At 34.2% G+C, this 19,090-nt stretch overlaps 2 protein-coding genes across 3 annotated transcripts; both read left to right on the top strand.

Moving 5' to 3' along the window:
* Positions 1-332: 332 nt before the first annotated feature.
* LOC105828884 (HEAT repeat-containing protein 5B) lies at positions 333-13,256 on the top strand. 2 transcript variants are annotated; one of them, XM_012667448.3, is made up of 33 exons: positions 333-566; positions 779-966; positions 1,088-1,299; positions 1,390-1,537; positions 1,618-1,728; positions 1,805-1,988; positions 2,078-2,238; positions 2,403-2,652; positions 2,710-2,853; positions 2,924-3,174; positions 3,250-3,361; positions 3,441-3,693; positions 3,775-3,884; positions 3,964-4,127; positions 5,070-5,144; positions 5,262-5,819; positions 5,906-6,095; positions 6,189-6,358; positions 6,433-6,754; positions 6,841-7,107; positions 7,217-7,398; positions 7,473-7,718; positions 7,929-8,148; positions 8,419-8,688; positions 8,802-8,964; positions 9,046-9,158; positions 9,231-9,515; positions 9,610-9,846; positions 10,008-10,159; positions 10,247-10,460; positions 10,576-10,590; positions 10,735-10,880; positions 10,948-13,256. In XM_012667448.3, the coding sequence occupies exons 2-33, from the start codon at positions 838-840 to the stop codon at positions 11,122-11,124; spliced, it is 6,231 nt and encodes a 2,076-aa protein (XP_012522902.1). In that variant the 5' UTR covers positions 333-566; positions 779-837; the 3' UTR covers positions 11,125-13,256. The 2 variants fall into 2 exon arrangements, with proteins under 2 accessions (XP_012522902.1, XP_028048882.1); XM_028193081.1 differs by lacking the exon at positions 333-566 and adding an exon at positions 4,599-4,631 and having other exon boundaries at positions 838-966; positions 10,948-11,124.
* Positions 13,257-13,351: 95 nt separating this feature from the next.
* LOC105833010 (prostaglandin reductase 1) lies at positions 13,352-18,801 on the top strand. Its single transcript, XM_028193082.2, has 4 exons — positions 13,352-13,797; positions 15,593-15,887; positions 16,197-16,470; positions 17,107-18,801. The coding sequence occupies exons 1-4, from the start codon at positions 13,485-13,487 to the stop codon at positions 17,446-17,448; spliced, it is 1,224 nt and encodes a 407-aa protein (XP_028048883.2). The 5' UTR covers positions 13,352-13,484; the 3' UTR covers positions 17,449-18,801.
* The last annotated feature ends 289 nt before the right edge of the window (positions 18,802-19,090 follow it).

Here is a 19,090-nt window from a genome sequence, read left to right as displayed (position 1 = left end):
TAATTGTGATTAATTTGCAAGAAATTTTGAGTGATGTCTATTTCTATCCAATGTAATTTAACTTTAATTTCGGGTTAACTTATTTTTTATCCTCTTTCTTAATTCTAGGAATTAAAGAAAAAAAGGAAAATTATAGCTAGAGTCGTAGCAAAAGAAATAAAATGTTTTTTTTCTACATTGGTATGCATTTTGTCAATAATTTTAGACCAAATTTAATTTTGTATTCTGCTACGATGCTACGATTATGTGCAAATAAGGTCTTCGAAAGTGGCTGGCTTCATCGTGGTTGCGACACTCCCGCCACCAAACGTGGCCTAAGGTGACCTAGTCTGATCTGTCCTAACCTTGCTGTCAAAATTTGTCATCCGTACGGAGGTGGCATCGTTCGTCGTTGCGATAATTCGGAGTTTCGCAAGGATACTCTACGACGACGCCCGGAGCAATGCTGTTATCGGGAAGCGGCTAATCTACACGAACGCGAAAGTTACGAACTGACGAGGAACATACGGTGCGACGCAAAAATCTCTTTGCACCGAGTGATGACACCTGGACCGTCGTTTTCTGCGGTGCGTACCATGTCAAACGTTCTAATCGCGTCTTATCGCATTCTCTCAAATCGTATGTCCCCACGACCGGCCCTAAAGCATGATAACACACGACAGACACATCCCAATAATGTTTTAACGTGATATTTTTCCTTTAATTTTTAATCTTAAATCTGTATGTTGTCAGCCAATAATTGTAAAGTAACATAGAATTTAATCTGATCTCATTGTAGGAGGAGATTGAGTGATATTTGAGAACAGTTTGAGTACATGAGTGCGTTTACTTAAAACAATGATGGAGTTGAGTCATAGTCTGACCCTCAATGAGGATGCTCTTAATCAAATCCCAGAGGCGAAGCGACCGGTCTTTATTTTTGAATGGTTGCGCTTTCTGGATAAAGTTCTGGTTGCTGCTCAGAAGGTATAGATTTAAAGACCTAATGTTGATATCCGTTAGTGCTTATGACTGAGAAGAAATGCAATTGAAATTTATTTTTATAATAATACTCATGAATTTTTAATTATTATAATTTTATTGACAGAGTGATATTAAAGGATGCCAGCAAAAGTTAGTGGAACAATTGACCAGGCATATGCAAGGTGCACCTGGTCCACCCACTCGACGTCTCATTGCAAGGTGCCTGGCAACTTTGTTCAGTGTAGGTGACACATTTCTGCTCTTCGACACTGTCAACAAGTGTAATGATATCTTGAGGAATAAAGACGACTCGCCAAGCTTTCTACCTACAAAACTGTGAATATTGATCACCATTAATTTTGTTCATATTTAATTCAAGATAATTGTACAAAATGTATATACAATATGTATATGTTATTTATCTAGAGCTGCTATCTGCTGCGTGGGATGCATGTATGAGAAACTGGGAAGAATGATGGGCAGGTCATACGAGGAGACTGTGCAGATCTTGATAAAGTCCTTACGTTCGGCAGAATCACAGACACGAATAGAAATTATGCATACATTAGAAAAGGTAACAGGTGTTCTTGTAAAAAATATTTAATTATTTCAATCAAATATATCCATATATATGTATTTTTCCTTTAATTATAGGTATGCGCTGGGATGGGATCTGCGATAACTAATGTGCATAAAGAGATATACAAAGTTTCCAGGCATTATCTGACCGATAGAGTGATGGCAGTGAGATGTGCAGCTGCTAAGGTATATTATTATATTTATGAAAGAATCATAGGTATGTTGATCATGCACTTTTTCTACATTTGCAATAATCTTACAGTGTTTATTGGAGATGTTGAATCATGCCCCATTTTTATATACGACCGAAATCGAAAGCGTTGCAACTTTATGCTTTCGAGCATTCGAAGGTTCGAATTATGAAGTAAGGTGCTCCGTCGCTAAATTGCTTGGCACTTTGGTAGCAATGACACAACTTCCTTCACCTAAGATAAAAAATTCTATAGGTATATATATATAAACAAAATAGGTATATATATAAACAAAAATATATTATGAAAATATATTATAATTTCAACAATCTGCATTTTCGTAGTTGCACACAACAAAGGTGCTAAGCAAGCATCGCTTGATGAGGTATTGAATATCTTAATGTCTGGATTTTTGAGAGGCGGCGTCGGTTTTCTAAAGGGAACTGGTGAGATCATAAAAGGAAGCTCCAGCATAAATAGAGAAGTGCGAGTTGGAGTAACACATGTAAGCGATTATAGATGTATTTTTAATACAAATTTATGTAATGCAAAATATTTAAATTGTTATTTTTGTATAAATTACATAATTTATAATTGGCTGTTTTTTTTTATTGAGAAGCATATTTTTCTATAAATCATCTCGCAGATATTGAATGATTACTATTTCAGGCATATGTAGTATTCGTTCAAATGTTGGGCGGTACCTGGCTGGAACGAAATATTGGTGCACTAATCGCGCATGTTTTGGATCTGGTTACAAATCCGAAAGCTGCTAGTTCGCATGTCGAAGCGGTGTACTCACGCAAATGCGTGAATTTTATACTGCGTGGTACCATTGGCAAGTTGTTAGGGGAAGGCGCTCAAGCAGCTGCTTGCAAAGAGATAGCGCACATCATTCTGAAACAGATGAATTCCATCGGTAAGAATAACAAATTATTTATATACTTGCGCATAGTCTGAACATGGTTTCTACTAGATTTCAGTCCGGAAAACGCCAAAGATTGCAATCAGGAGACGCTATTCAGCCAGCACTTGTTAGTGTGTGCACTACAAGAAATGGGTAATCTGATACTGGGATTAGGTACCACAGCCACGAATTTGTTATCCGATCAATCTCTAAGTACGTATTCGCACGTATGAAACATGTTGTTACTTCGATAGAAATAGTCTGAAAATTATTAATTATGCAGGTCTAATTGATGCCATAATGGCCGTCCTGGTGCATCCATGTCAAGCGGCTAGATTAGCGGCTTCTTGGTGTTTACGGTGCATATGCGTAGCGGTGCCAAGTCAAATAACACCTCTGATTGATCGCTGCGTCGACGGAATTGAGAATATGCGTAGCTCACCGGAAGCTATAGCTGGTTATAGCAGTGCTCTTGCCGCAGTGTTGGGAAGTGTTTGTCTATCACCTTTGGGAGTTCCTCATACCAAGGGAAAGGTATATACGCTTTTATATATTATACTTTTTTACATTAATCACGTGGGATTTATCGATCGAGTTTTCGATTTTCAGATAATTTTCAATACAGCAGAAGAACTTTTAAGAAGCGCGAGTCAGAACAGTCGTTTATCTTTAAATCGCACGCACGCAGGATGGCTCTTGATAGGAGCGATAATGACTCTAGGTATAGATATTTTATATTTAATAATAACTAATAATTTAAATGTGAGCTGTATATGCATATATAACTTATATGTATACAGGTACTGCAGTAGTAAAGGGTTTGTTACCGAGAATGTTACTTCTATGGAGAAACTCTTTTCCGCGCTCGAACAAAGAACTCGAAAGTGAGAAAGCTCGCGGTGATGCTTTCACGTGGCAGGTGACTTTGGAAGGACGTGCCGGTGCATTGTCCGCTATGCACAGCTTCCTGCTGCACTGTCCGGAACTTCTGAACGACGATATTACACGACGATTACTTACGCCGATTGAATCCGCTCTGGCAATGCTGACGAAGTATTTAAATATTAATATATTTTTTATATAATGCAAAAAATTTGGAGTGTTGATTCTATAACTAGGCATTATCTTTTTCAGCTTGTCTCCTGTTTTGAAGAATTATGGCCAGCAATTGAAAGCTCCTGCCGCTATGGTTCGTTTGCGCTTATATGAAACGCTGTTGCTGCTACCACCACAAATGTTTGAAGGTAAAATATACTCTGTATAGAGTATAAATTTATATTTTATTTCTTAATTTATAATTTGCATAACTATAATATCGTACAGGTTCTTACACACATCTTCTGAGAATGCTTGTATCGGAATTCACGCTTACGGATAATCCTGGAAATACAACTACTTCTTTATTAAGTGTAGTTTGCCACGCTAACGATTCTGTGATTCTTGGTACATGGCTACAGGAGACTGATCATCGCACAATAGAAGATCAAGTGAGTAAATTTGTTTATATATATTTATAAACTTATATTATAGTAATTGTTTTTTATTATGTAATGTAAATAACATCTTCATCTCTAATGCTTGATTAGTGTTATTATGTGATCTTGCTTTAAGAATACAAACTTACAGAAATCTCACTGACCTAAAAAAAACATCAACTAATTCTAGTTCTATATGTCTTGCGCACAATTTTTAGTTTTTTTTTCTAACTCAATCTAATTTTTTCAGTGACAAAAAATTGTAGTTTAGTAGTTATAAAACATATGTATTGTGAAATATTTTTACATATAACTCTTATATCTATGCAATTTATGTTTTATTTATCAATTAACATTTTATATAATATTTAGCTAATCAGCTGTCAGATATATGAATCAGATATATAATGATACATACTCTTGTAATGTAAACTTTTATGAAATGCTATTTTTGCGTTAATTTGTAAATATCCTCGTGTTTAGATGGAACCAAACAGAAGGGCAGATTTGGAACATGTGAGTAAGGTGTTCTGTAAAGTGTGCCTTTCTCTATTTTGTTTGTCTTTGTTTTTATAGACACAAAATTATTTTATGTAGAAAATTTCTTTTGTAAATATACGTTTTATTGTTGTATTCCTATTATACCACTTTATATCATTGATTATTACCTTATTTACTTTAGTATTTCATTTTTTAAATTTTATATTTAATTTGAATGCACTGAATATTATATAGTATACATTTGTTTTATAATTTATTTGTTATATAATGTTTTATTTATGTGAATTTGAAACAGTCTATGTCTTGTTTATTTCAGTGAAAAAAATACGTTTATCTGTATTAATTATTTAATTTTTTTTAGGTTTTAGTTTTACATGATGCAGCTTAATTTTTTTATTACAATTTTTTATCATGATTTTAAATTGTATTTGATTCTAATTTACAATTTTTCAGCTTCAACCAAATAGTGCTGCGGGATCTGGGGCATTGGAACATAATACTTGTTGTCTTTATAGACCAATGCCACACGTAAGTTGAAGTTACCATTCACATCACACAATATTTTTATCAATTAATTTTAATGTTAGTACAATGAATCATATGAAAAAAAATTGTAAATAGCGAATTTATTGCATATAATTACAGTTTGAAATGATTCCTGGTCCTTTGCCATTGGGTGTAGCAGTGATTGATTTATCGGTCGCATTATTTGGTCAGATATTTCCACGTGTAGCTAACAAACATAGACTACAGATGTTGGATCACTTCAGCGAGTGCATAAAGCACACCAAGTCTGGAAGACAAGAGGCAATACAAATGAACGTATTCACGGCTGTATTGAGTGGCTTGAAAGGTCTCAATGAGGCGAAAACAGGCTTTGGACAGGAGGACGTCAAGAAATCCGCCACTAATCTTATCATCAGCACACTGGTCAGTAGCAATCCTATTTTACGATGGGCAGCGGGAGAAGCCGTCGGCAGAATGGCCCAAGTGATCTCCGATCCCAAGTTCACCGCAGAATTGGCGCAGACCAGTTTTGATCGTTTGAAATCAGCTCGCGATGTAGCTAGTAGAACCGGCCACTCGTTGGCATTGGGCTGCCTTCATAAATACGTAGGCGGAATGGGCTCCAGCCAGCATCTTAACACTAGCGTCAGTATCCTGCTTGCACTCGCTCAGGATAATTCATCTCCTGTAGTACAAGTAAGATACTGCTATGTTGTATCTTATTTTATATATCTGTATATTAACTTTGGCAAGAAATTAAAAAATAATTTTTTTTTTTCGAGGTTTGGGCATTACACGCTCTAGCTCTGATAGCTGATTCCGGTGGACCGATGTTCAGGGGCTACGTAGAGCCTACACTATCCTTAGCGCTGACCCTTCTTCTCAATGTTCCTCACTCTTACATCGATGTACATCAATGCATCGGAAAGGTTTTATCAGCTCTTATCACAACGATAGGACCAGAATTGCAAGGTAAACATATTTAATTGATTATAGAGCAATTGCGAAGTATAATTGGTGATTAAGGTTTTTCAGAAAGATTTAATTGCATAATTTGTTTTATAGGCAACACATCAACGATTTGCATGGCACGGTCATCATTTTTGTGCGCGTGTGCTATTATGCAAGATCATCAGGATCCACTTGTTCAAGCGGAAGCGACCGGCTGCCTTCAACAGTTACATCTCTTTGCACCTAGACACGTTAATTTGTCTTCCCTCGTTCCTACATTATGTGTAAGTATTTTTAAACACCATGTCGTTTATCATAAAGTTTACATTATTTTACTTAATGTTTTTTTTTTTTGTAGCGTACACTGTCGAGCAATCATTTGCTTTTGCGTAAAGCTGCGATATCGTGTCTTCGACAGCTCGCTCAGCGCGAAGCGAAAGAAGTATGTGAGCACGCGATGACACTGGCTAATGAAAGCAGAGACACTAATATGGTAGAAGGTCTCATTATCACCGAGACTGGTCTTCCGGGCGTATTATTCAGTATGTTGGATACGGAAACTGATAGTAAATTAATCAAAGATATTCACGACACTTTGACGAGCATGCTGCAAATACTAGCGGCCGACAATCTGTCTCAATGGTTGTCATTATGTAAAGACGTTCTCACAATAGCTTCAGGTAACAGTCAACAGTTCAGGTAACAGTTCTTCTGATGATCGTTGAAAAATTCCTCGGATGAAACATTCTACTTGTTATATATATAGAATCGAGTACGAGCGAAGAAGGTAATGCGATGAATGCGGAAGACAGTGTCGCTGATAATGAAGCGGCGGATGCGGAGGGTGACGACGATCAGGCTGAATTTCACGCAGATGAGTCTACCAAACAGCGACCATCTATTACCCCGCGATGGCCAACGAGAGTCTTTGCAGCTCAATGCGTCCGACGTATTATTGCGGCTTGTATGAATAACAAGCAAGCACACTTTGATCTTGCCCTAGCCAAAGAAATGCAGCAATCTAAGGGAAAAGGTATGATAGATGAACTCTAATATTATTGTTATTAGATTTTTTTAGATATTGTTAATACCTGTTACTAGATTTTTTAATTTTTAATACTCGCTGTTACTAAACTTTGCAGGAGATTTTCTAGTATTACATCTATCGGATTTGGTGCGCATGGCGTTTATGGCCGCAACAAGTGATTGCGATCCATTGCGGCTCGAAGGTCTCAAAACTCTACAAGAGATCATTGATAAATTCGCTAAAGTTCCCGAACCGGAGTTTCCCGGACACTTATTGCTCGAGCAGTTTCAAGCACAAGTGAGTCTCAATTCACTTTACTTTATTTTTTACAATTGCGTTTAATGATTAGTATATCAAATATGTGTTTGAAGGTCGGAGCTGCTTTAAGACCTGCTTTTTCCGCGGAAACACCGTCACACGTTACGGCCGCAGCCTGTGAGGCTTGCAGCGCGTGGATCGGTAGCGGCGTCGCTAGGGATCTCAATGATCTACGAAGAGTGCATCAATTACTCGTGTCATCCCTGGAAAAATTGAGGGAAGGTAACACTCGGCCGCAGTTGTACAATGAGAGTTTGTCGACGCTGGAAAGATTGGCGATCCTAAAAGCCTGGGCAGAGGTATACTCAATATTGTTCTCTATATTCAATATAGAGACTGCAATCCACTTGATTCTATAAACGCTTTAAAGAATTTTATGAATTGATCAGTCAAAAATGCTTCAAAGCGTTTGTATTATCAAGTAAGTCTTAGAAATAACATAAGCAAAGGAAAAAGGAATTTCAGCACATTGTAAGAAAGAACAAATTAAATTAAATTTTTGTCAACAGGTTTATGTAGTTGCGATGATAAGAGACGGATCCGCATTGAATAGCAAAGATACGACTAACAGAAACGTGAATCAAGTCGACGAGACTAACGAAGAGGATTTTGGAGAGTTCGAATTTCAGAGCGAAAGTTTGTTGAGCCTTGTCCAGCCGGAGCTTTTGAGTCTGAGTCAACATTGGCTATCTGCTTTGAGAGATCACGCATTGCTCTCTTTACCACCAGGTATTTTTTAACACAGTGAGATGTAATAATGCAAAACTATGAAAATGATGAAGACTTCACTTAAAAGTTTATTTTATTTACTATTAATTAATATTTTTTATTTTAATAAGATATGTATCATATTAATACATTTATAATATATATATTTTATTGAAATACATTTTTCTTATACATTATTATATTAATTTTTATTATAACTTTTTATATATTGCACGTATCTTTTTTGGATCATTTATTTAGATAATTAAAATTATTATGATGTCTTTCCAGAATTCTCGAGTCAATTGCCGCACGATGGTGGTGCTTTTTACACAACAGATACTATGGAATCTGCGCGTCCTCACTATGTAGAATCATGGGCGCCGATTCTTCATGCCGCGACTCTTTGGCTCAATGCTAGAGGATTTGAAATGGAAGACAGTGATCAGGAAAAAGCAACGACAAATCTTGCTAATAATAACAATCATAACAATAATAACAATGATGAATCTATTACTTCTAAAACTAACATGAACGTTGAACGTTTTCACTTGTTATTTGGTAAGTATGTAATGTATAAAGCATTAAAATGTTTAAGTGTATATAATAAATGTATATAATATCAATATAATCTATGTTATATTTTGTGTAACATTCTTTTTTATTATTTGCAGGTATATGCATGGAAGCTTTGTGCAGTCCTCGCTCTTCCGAATCCCCGCAAAATATAAAGACGTGTTTAAATGCTTTATACACGCTACTCGATTCAACATGGGCACGTGAAGTCTTCATCACAGATCGTTCATTGCCTATCGAATTATGTAATGTTCTTCATAGGTGTGTGCACATATACGAAAGTAAAATCTATTCTTTATTGTATAATATTGTATTAATAATGATATATTTGTTGTTTTAAAGATTAATTTTAACACGAGAGAGTTATGTCATCCAAATGATAGTGATGGAAGTGTTGAAACAAGTAATGAAAGCAGCGCAGGAAGACCTTACTGCGAAAAAATTGAAGCTTAAAGGTATGCAATTATTCTTAACAATTTTTTATATAGCATATATGTATATAGAAAAAGATATCTGTCTCTTTGTAGAGAATATATCAACACAGCAAGAAAATAATGAAGCATTAGAATTGGATCTGTTGGGAGAGGGAGAAGAAAGTGGCGAGCTTACGCCAGGCAAATCATTAGTGTTTGCTGTCCTGGAGGTATGTCTATGTCTTCTGGTGCGGCAGATACCAGCATTGAATCCAAATCCTGGCGGTGCCACTGCCATCTTATCTCAGAAAGGCTATGTACCATCCGAAAAGAGTGGCAAACTGATTGCATCATCTCTCAATATAATGGAATCTCTTCCCACATTGTGCTCTCCGCAAGGTAGTTTTGCAAAGTGCTTACTTTATTAGTAATATTTACTTAATAAGTACGTTTATGTTAACTATGTCACGGCAATTTATCTTTTCTTTTAAAGGCGCAGTGGCAATTCTTCCGACGTTGCTGTATCTGGCGACGGGAGTAATACGCGAAACCGCGGTGCGTACAGACAGCGATAATACCAAATCCGGCTCAGAAGCGCCAGTTCATGCTGCGTTGCACTGCGTCAAGAATCTTATCGTGAACAAATATGCTCGGGACCACAGGAGTGAGGAACAATGGACGGGATTACTACGAAGTGCGCTTGCCAAGATTATCGATCTAGCCAAAACAGGTACGTTAACTTTACCCTTGAGAAAAACGTTCTTATTCATAAAATTCAGAACTCATATTGATGAAACTTATATTGCGTTCCTTATAATAAAATTTCTATAAGTAAGAAGACAACCTGTATATATTTTACTTATTTTTATTTTATCTATTTTGCTTCTACAGGCAATGACGAAACTAAGATGGATGAGGTAGCAATGATGCTAGGTATCGCGGTGTTCGTGCTGCATGCATCGCCAGATGTGGTGAGCGCTCCGAATCTGCAATTTCCATGCATTAATCACTTTCGGCATGCTTTCCAATCTGAAAATCTAACGGTGAGCTAATGATAGTATAAAGATAATATTATTTCTAATTATAGATTCTAATTATAGAATCTTGAAAATAATTAAATAATCTTGCAGGTAAAGCTAAAGTGCGTACAAACGTTAAGAACGATATTTTTGCATCCGGAACGTAATATAAGTACGCCATATATCCATGCGCTTGCACCACGACTAGTAGAGTATCTATATAGTGACAAAAGCAAGCAGGTGACGAATGATATGGAATTGACTTTCACACTGGAATGTGTCAGCACTGTAGAAGCCCTCATAGGACTCGCCGATCTCTCTAATCGTATGTTATTTTAATTAAATTTATAAGAAACCCTTACTACAAAATTATGGTTTACCACTAGCTTGTGGAACTTTGATGCAAAATGTTAATACAAAATGTGTTACATGCTATACAGGAGATTTATTACAAGGTGTGTGAAAAGTGCGGTTCTTATAATCTAATCTGTTAATGTGTTAATCAATTACTAATTGTTAATACTAATCGTAATTACTAATAGTTTATTATACAATTTGAGTATGTTTTTCATAAATGTGACGTTTCGTGAAATTACTAGGTATTCAAATGTTGACTCTTCTCGTACCGATTTTAATTAATTATCTACTGGAGGGGGATGAGCTCCAGCGTGCTACCAAGTATCAAGCAAGCCTCCATCAACAGAGTTTTCAGTGGCTCAATAAGATTGGACCAAAGTATCCGCAGGTACGATATTTCGAAAATCAGTCGCGAGTAATCCGAATATATATCTAATAATTGTTTATATCACTAGGATTTTAAGACGTTGATGTCGCAGTCCACTGAGCTGAAAACTAAATTGGAGAACGCTGTAAGGACCAGCCATCAGCAGGCGCAGCGACATACCCGGCCAGCCGATTCCGTAAAACCGCAAATCAAGATCTCCGCGCCGTCGATTAAATTAAAAACTGATTTCTCCAACTTCAATTAGAAGAAGATCGTATTTGTTGATAAGAGATAAGAGATAATTTATTAAAATCTTGTAAAAGACTAACGTAAATAACGATATTAGCGATTTTATCGTAGATCCGATCGTGTTAACGCGATTGACTTCTTAACAACTATCTATTATATTAGACAAATCAGATAATTGCTATTTACGACGTCTTAGCATCGTGATAATTATAAAGTGATATTTCACTGTTAGGAAATCGTACTCGATTGTACTTAGAAATGGAAGAATTAGAAACATTAGTGAAATTATACGACGAATGTAAAGGGATAAGACGGAAAAATCGGTATCGAACGATCAATTAATCATTACTTTAAAATGACACTTATCTTACATGCTCTTCATCCTATTTTAACTTGTTCATTACCAAATACAATAACGTTCCTGATTTTCCAGTTATGCTTTCCAAAGTGCAAGAATATAACTTTATATTAAACTTTAAAATTGTATATATGTGTAGAATTTAGCGTACAAAGTAGAGATTATTAATTTATTTAATGATATAAATAATGATGTTGATATATATTCTATCCTCACTATGAATTATGAAAGAGATAATAAGTAAAAATTTAATTCCATGAAAGGTGTGGTCTTCAAGAATTAAAGGACTGCAAATATGCACAAATTAAGTTATGTAGATAATATAGATATTTTCGTGTTTATTCAAATTTTTTATCGATTTAAAAGTTTTATTTTTAAGCATTCTCTTAATATAACTGACTGTACAACTTTTAGAATTATTTATTAACAAATTATAGTCACATGGGTTTCCTTGGGAAAATATTTGCCATAAAACAAACGATTAAAATTCAACATTAAATATAGACTATTTTAGTTGAGAACACATTTACGTTCTTCTGATAAGAAGACTGATAACGCTATGTTTTTATTTAACGATTTTTAATAAAATCACAAACAAAAAGAGAAAAAACGTGTATATGTATTTTTGTTTTGTGTGATTAGAGTTGATAGTAATGAAATGGCGATTCCATCGAACGAATGTCATTCTTAAAGTAAACATATCGAGTTATACCGAGCCTTTTTTTTAATATCAAGAATTTTTGTAAGAGTGATGAACTTTTTTTCCAGACTGCTGTAAGATGTACAGGAAGCGCCTTTGATAAATTAATACCATACAGTGCTGGGCATTACGGCGAAATAATCCGTAAAATTTAACAATTTCTTTTGTATTTTCTTAAATGCTAGATTGTAGTAAATCAATCGATGAGAGAAATATAATATTGTCAATATTAAATTAGCTAATAATTATTATTTATATTTAGTATTAAAGATACTAACCAGTACTTTTAGTACACAAAAAATAAATATTAATTACTGGTAAATTTAATTACTGCCATTATTGCATTTCTATAAGGGCAGTATATGTAGAAAATTATTATTTTCTTTTCATTTTGACAATGATCACATTATTGCGTTTTTGCTTTAGAAAAGATATAACTGAAAGATTAAGCATGTAGATTAGATATAAATGTTTAGATTGTTACGGCACGGATATTGATCGCGTTTTTACATGGATTACGGATCGTCGCAATATGTCACTATGTAAAAAGAAAAATGTAGAAATAACAAATCGGCAAAAAAACACGGCAATTTTTATTACATAAATTCCTAAATGTTTCTTTTCTTCTATTAGAAAAAAATTGGGTTCGTGTACAAACACTTTCTTAATTCTATTAGAAGTTCGGCTTGGCGAGTCTCGCGATGTCTGTATATAATTGAATTTGAATTGTACGGTAGATCTGATGTAGCGCGTAAAAAATTTATAAGGTAAACTCGAACGAATTATTATAAAAATATGGAAAGAGAATTGTGTGCTCGATAGAGATGTTCTACTATTTTTATATGATTATTTAAAAATCTGGTTGAAATGGTTTGTAACTTTTTAATTGCGTGCCCTGCGAGAGAGGAGCGTTTACACACATGCATATATATGTATTGTACATCTGATTCAGCAAACTTCCATGTACCGATTAAGTGTCGCGTTTTGATTGGCAGAAATCTTCTCCAATAAATATGATATAATTCTACGTGTCATTGTATTACATAAGTGCTGCAGTTTTGACGAGAATAAAAATAACTGATTAGATCAATTAATACTGAATTGCTTATTCTATTATCTTGTTATCTTGATAAGTTTATATAAACCTTTCGTTTTAGAGGTCACAAGTTATCGGAATACCGTTGATAAGAAAAAATAATTTGAATTGTTCGGTTCTCTAAATTGCTGAACAAGTTCTGAGGCGATTCTCTGCTCTCCTCTTTAAAAGAGAAGAAAAAAGAAAACTGTTCCGTTTGTATACCTGAGCGTGAGAACGCGCATGTCAAACAGTTTGCATGCAAATATAAAGACGATCGGAGGGAACATGTTCAAAGCAGTGCGACGCGATCTATCGTCGTGGAATCATTGTCGCTTAGTCACGGCCGTTATTATTAGGTCCCTTCGCGATAACAGCGGTGAAATTGTAGCAACAAAATCGAACTCGTGCAGCTTTTGGACCCGAAAGTTTTCGACGCACTTACGCGAGATGGTGAAAGCAAGGAAATACGTGGTGGTAAATCATTTTGTGAACGAACCGAAGCCGACGGATCTAAAATTGGTGGAGGAGGAGCTGCCGGCCTTGCAGAATGGAGGTAGGAAAAAATATGAGCTAGGTTTGTTTTTTATTCTTGCACTGCTACACTGGTGCAATTGGGTGCAATAAGTTAGAATAAGACAAATATATTTTTTCTCATTCTAACTTATTACACTAGTGCAGCAGTGCAGTAATAAAAAACAAACCTATGATATAAATAAGTGCATCAATGAGTGTTATCATGAATGGACGTATGATTGCAAGTGCGATTATCCAATTGCGCTTTCTGCATTTCAGCATAAATTGTTCTGTAAAAAATAAATAAATGAATTAGAAAAAGAGATAGAAATTTATTATAAATTTATACATTTATATATGTTACATATATCTGTCATAATATAATATATATTATATAAGCTTTATATAAATGTGTCTATATAACTATACGTATTACACATTTTTTTCTGATTTTCTAATAGATATTTATTAATTTACTCGAGATAAATTATGAATTTTTAATCTTTATTTTTGATTATAGCCCAGGTAGAACACAAGATCACAATAACATCATAATGATGTCATTGTGATTTTATTTGTCACTTATAAGTACATAAAAGGTACTCTTTTATGACATCATCATGATGTCATTAAGTGGCAAATGACATTATTGTGACTTCTGTGTTCTACCTGGGAGATACCTATAAATAGTTATCAAAATCCAATATTTCATATTTCATATTATAACTTTATAAGTTGTGATTTTCTGAGAAAGTTTGTAGGAAATTAAATTTTAAGTATTATTAAAGTACTGTTAAGTTTTTATTATTTATTTTATTGATTAGTTTATGCATTATCACTAGAAAAGATATCTAATATTTAAAGATGTTACAAAATGATGATTACGTGAATCAAATAAACACAATGACGAATCATATTTCATTACAATAATCGATAATTGCACAATGTTTTTTTATGGAAAGAAACAGTATAAATTTTCATTGAACATTAAATATATTAATATAATTTACACGTTTCTTTTTTGTATCAGTAAAAAGAATTGCATATAAACATTAATATTAATTTTTTAATAAATAAAACCTTTAATTTCGTAACAGTAGATTAGTACAGCAAATAAAATAAAACAAAGATAAGACTGATAATAAATTGCTGAATTCATCCATTTTTAACATTTTCTGGCGCAATATATATTATTTTTTTAATTATGATTAAGATACAAATGAGATTAATAATTAAATAAAAGATAATATAAGAGAAATATAGAGATAAATAATTAAATTATATAAAATCGGTACTATTTCTAGGAAAAATAACAAATCGGACCAATAATTAGATAGTGTCTAATCGACGTCTAACAGACATGTTATTTTTTTCTCGGTTTTAATTTAATTATTATTATTAAATTAACATTTTTAGCTATAATAAATTTTTAAGAATAATATATTATTCTAAATAACATCACTTATTGTCGACCAGACTGGCAATGAGTTATTGGAAAACGATGTACGTTTCGGCCTTCGGGACTGGGGTGACCCCAGTATCGCTCTGACTGCTCATTAATGACTTTTACATTTTTGACTGCGATACGATTTTATTTTATACGACTTAAAATTCTTGTACCTTTGACAATGTTAACGTTGTACTTCAAGAGACTTTTCTACTTGATAAGGGCCAAATCGAGAGTCGAAACGTAGTACTTTTCCAATAAATCATCGCCAGTTTGGTCGACAATAAGTCTATTATTCTTAATTTTTTCATTACCACTGGTGACAACAAGTTTTGTTACTATTATAATAAATTCTCCCTTGATAAAATCACACATCTTTTCCTTTTAGAATATCTCGTGGAAGCTGAGTACTTTTCTGTGGATCCGTACATGAGACCATACTTGCAAAGATTCCCGGTCGGAATTACGATGATTGGTAGTCAGGTCGCCAAAATCGTGGAATCCAAAAATCCAAACTTTCCGGTCGGCAAGAGAATCGTCGGATACCTGGGCTGGAGAACTCACACGATTATCAACCCAAATTCCGCATTGAAAGATGCCACGTTAGAGCAACCACCATACATTTTGCCGGACATAGGCGATTTGCCGTCATCCCTTGGCCTAGGCGTGTTGGGAATGCCGGGGTGAGAATTTTCGCGAGCATGTTCACATTACACTGCAAAGCTTGCAACGCTTATCATATCGCGAGAAAGTAAAATTTTACGAAAAAGGCAACTATGCTCCACATTTCTTTCTACAACGCCAATTTGCACATAAACTTCGAGCTTTATTAAGAATATGTAAAACATGAACAAGCACTGGGATTAAATTTTCGTTTCGATATCAATTTCTCTTTCACAAAACATGTATCAATTTCTGATGTCGAGAAAACACGACAAAAAATATATACGATAATAAATTATTTACACGAAGCTCTCTTTTCCTATTTACAGCAACACGGCATATTTCGGCTTGCTGGAGATATGCAAACCGAAGTCCGGCGAAACAATTGTCGTCAGCGGAGCCGCCGGTGCGGTCGGTTCGCACGTAGGCCAGATCGCCAAGAACCTGGGTCTGACTGTGATCGGAATATGCGGCTCCGATGAGAAATGCAAGTGGCTCACCGAGGAAATGGGCTTCGATTCCGCTATCAATTACAAGACCACACCGATCACATCCGCTCTACGCAAAGCCGCTCCGAATGGAGTTGACTGCTACTTCGATAATGTGCGCACTAATAAGACTAATTGTGTTCTATTTTAATTAATTAAACATCTGTATAGATCGTTGCGTTTGAATGACACTTTTTCAGTAAATTTTGATAGAGTGTTTTTCACTGAAAGTGTCAAAGTTTATATTTATTGTAAAATATTTGTGATATATCGAATTCTGTTAACGCTAGAACTATCAACAATTTATACTATTTTTGTTTTATTAAATAGATTATCTTTGAAAAAAGGGGAATAAGAAATAAAGTAAAATGATCAGTTTAATTACATATATATACTAACATGTTGCAACATATTGAGAAGCTATTGTTGAAAATCTTAGAAAATGTGATGCTAAATTTGAGTAACTTTAAAAGTAATTATAAACCAGCCATCTTGACTTCTTTGGTAGCTTTATTGTTGACTCAATTTATAGCATCACATTTTCTAAAATTTATAGCATCACATTTTCAACTGACTTTTATCGCATCATGTAAGTATTATTAACTTTTGGTAAGAATTGATCTATCAAGATTTATTGAAGATATTAATAGAAATATATAGATTATTTAAACGCAATGATTTATTCGATACAGATTGAAAATACTATCTTTTTGAGAATTAAGACTTTAATTAACTTTAATTAACTTCGTAGGTTGGTGGAGATATCTCGAGCATGGTCATGTATCAGATGAATTTGTTCGGCCGTGTATCCGTGTGCGGTAGCATCTCAAGCTACAACGCAGACCCATCGTCCTTGCCCAAATGCACAATTCTGCAACCTACGATAGTGTTTAAACAATTGAAGATAGAGGGATTTATTGTGTCACGCTGGGGGGATCGTTGGTCAGAAGGAATTACGCAAAACTTGCAATGGATACGTGAGGGCAAGCTCCGTTATCGCGAGACAATAACTAAGGGCTTTGAGAACATGTTCGACGCGTTCGTTGGTATGCTGCGCGGTGAGAACATCGGCAAGGCGATTATCCAGGCATAGACGTCGACCAAAATCGATTGGGCATTGCAAGCTGATGTTTCTTACCAGTACGAAAAAACTGGCTATTCTTTTAATTATGTTTTACCTTTAAAAATAAATGTTCTAAATTATGCTTATTTCTGATTTCTTAAATATTACAAATAATGTTAAAGAAAACATGAAGAAGGTTAAGGTTTGCATAAAAAAATTTAAAGCTCATTTTTACAATCTTTTAGAAAAAAAAACATTATAAATGCCATTATAAAATTACGATTACGTAGTAATGGTGTGAGCATGCTCGCGAAAATTCTCATCCCGGCATTCCCAACACGCCTAGACCAAGGGATGACGGCAAATCGCCTATGTCCGGCAAAATGTATGGTGGTTGCTCTAACGTGGCATCTTTCAATGTGGAATTTAGGATATTGACGTGTGAGTTCTCCAGCCCAGGTATCCGACGATCCTCTTGCCGACCGGAAAGTTCGGATTTTTGGATTCCACGATCTTGGCGACCTGATCTTGGCCGCCAATCATCGTAATTCCGACCGGGAATCTTTGCAAGTATGGTCTCATGTACGCATCCACAGAAAAGTACTCAGCTTCCACGAGATATTCTAAAAGGAAAAGATGTGTGATTTTATTAAGGGATAATTTATTAGTAGTAACAAAACTTGTTGTCACCAGTGGTAATGAAAAAATTAAGAATAATAGACTTATTGTCGACCAGACTGCAATGATTTATTATTGGAAAGGTACTACGTTTCGACCCTCGAATTGAGCCCTTATCAAGTAAAAGTCTCTTGAAGTACAACGTTAACAGTGTTAAAGGTACAGGAATTTTACCCCAGTATCGAAACGTTCCTACAGTAGTTTTCCAATAAATCATTGCCCATCTGGTCGACAATAAGTCTATTATTCTTAAAAATTTATTATAACTAAAAATGTTAATTTAATAATAATAATATGCGATTACGTAGTAATCGCAATTTTATAATGACACTTATAATGTTTTTTTTTTTATTTTTCTGAAAGATTAAAAGAGTAAAATGCACTTTAAATTTTGTATTGTGCAAACCTTATCGTTCTTCATGTTTTCTTTAACATTAATTGTAATATTTAAAAGATCAAAAATAAGCATAATTTGGAACATTTATTTTTAAAGGTAAAACATAAACGAAAGAATAATAGTCAGTTTTTTCAATTAAGTACATCTACTAATTTACAGTTTTTAAGTTTTGTAATCAAAATAAGAAAATAAAAATATAAAAAAATGATTGCGTATAATTGCATTCCAAGGACATAATAATCTTTTTATATTACGCACGCGTTAAAATGTGTAGTTAATTTAATAAAAAATGTTTATAAAAACTTAAAGTTCTTTGTGCTTTCTTTCCCCGATAAGAATTCCTGCTATAAATATAATGTAAAATTAAAAATATAAAAATTATTAATTATTTAATTTACTTATTATTATTAAAAATATTATTTAAAAAGCCTGAAGGAATGAACATACATGTGAACATATAATCTTCACAAATCTGAAGTGACATTTCAAAGTACAAGATAATTTTTAAATTGCTAAAAGATGTTTTTTTAAATTTTTTCGAGAAATATAAGACATCTTAAGAGAAGGCAAAATATCTTTTAGATATTTAAAGATCAA

Source organism: Monomorium pharaonis, chromosome 9 (assembly GCF_013373865.1).
Source record: "Monomorium pharaonis isolate MP-MQ-018 chromosome 9, ASM1337386v2, whole genome shotgun sequence".
NCBI lineage: Eukaryota > Metazoa > Arthropoda > Insecta > Hymenoptera > Formicidae > Monomorium > Monomorium pharaonis.
The sequence above is the reverse complement of the archived record's forward strand: the minus strand, read 5'-3'. Positions and strand labels throughout refer to the sequence as shown.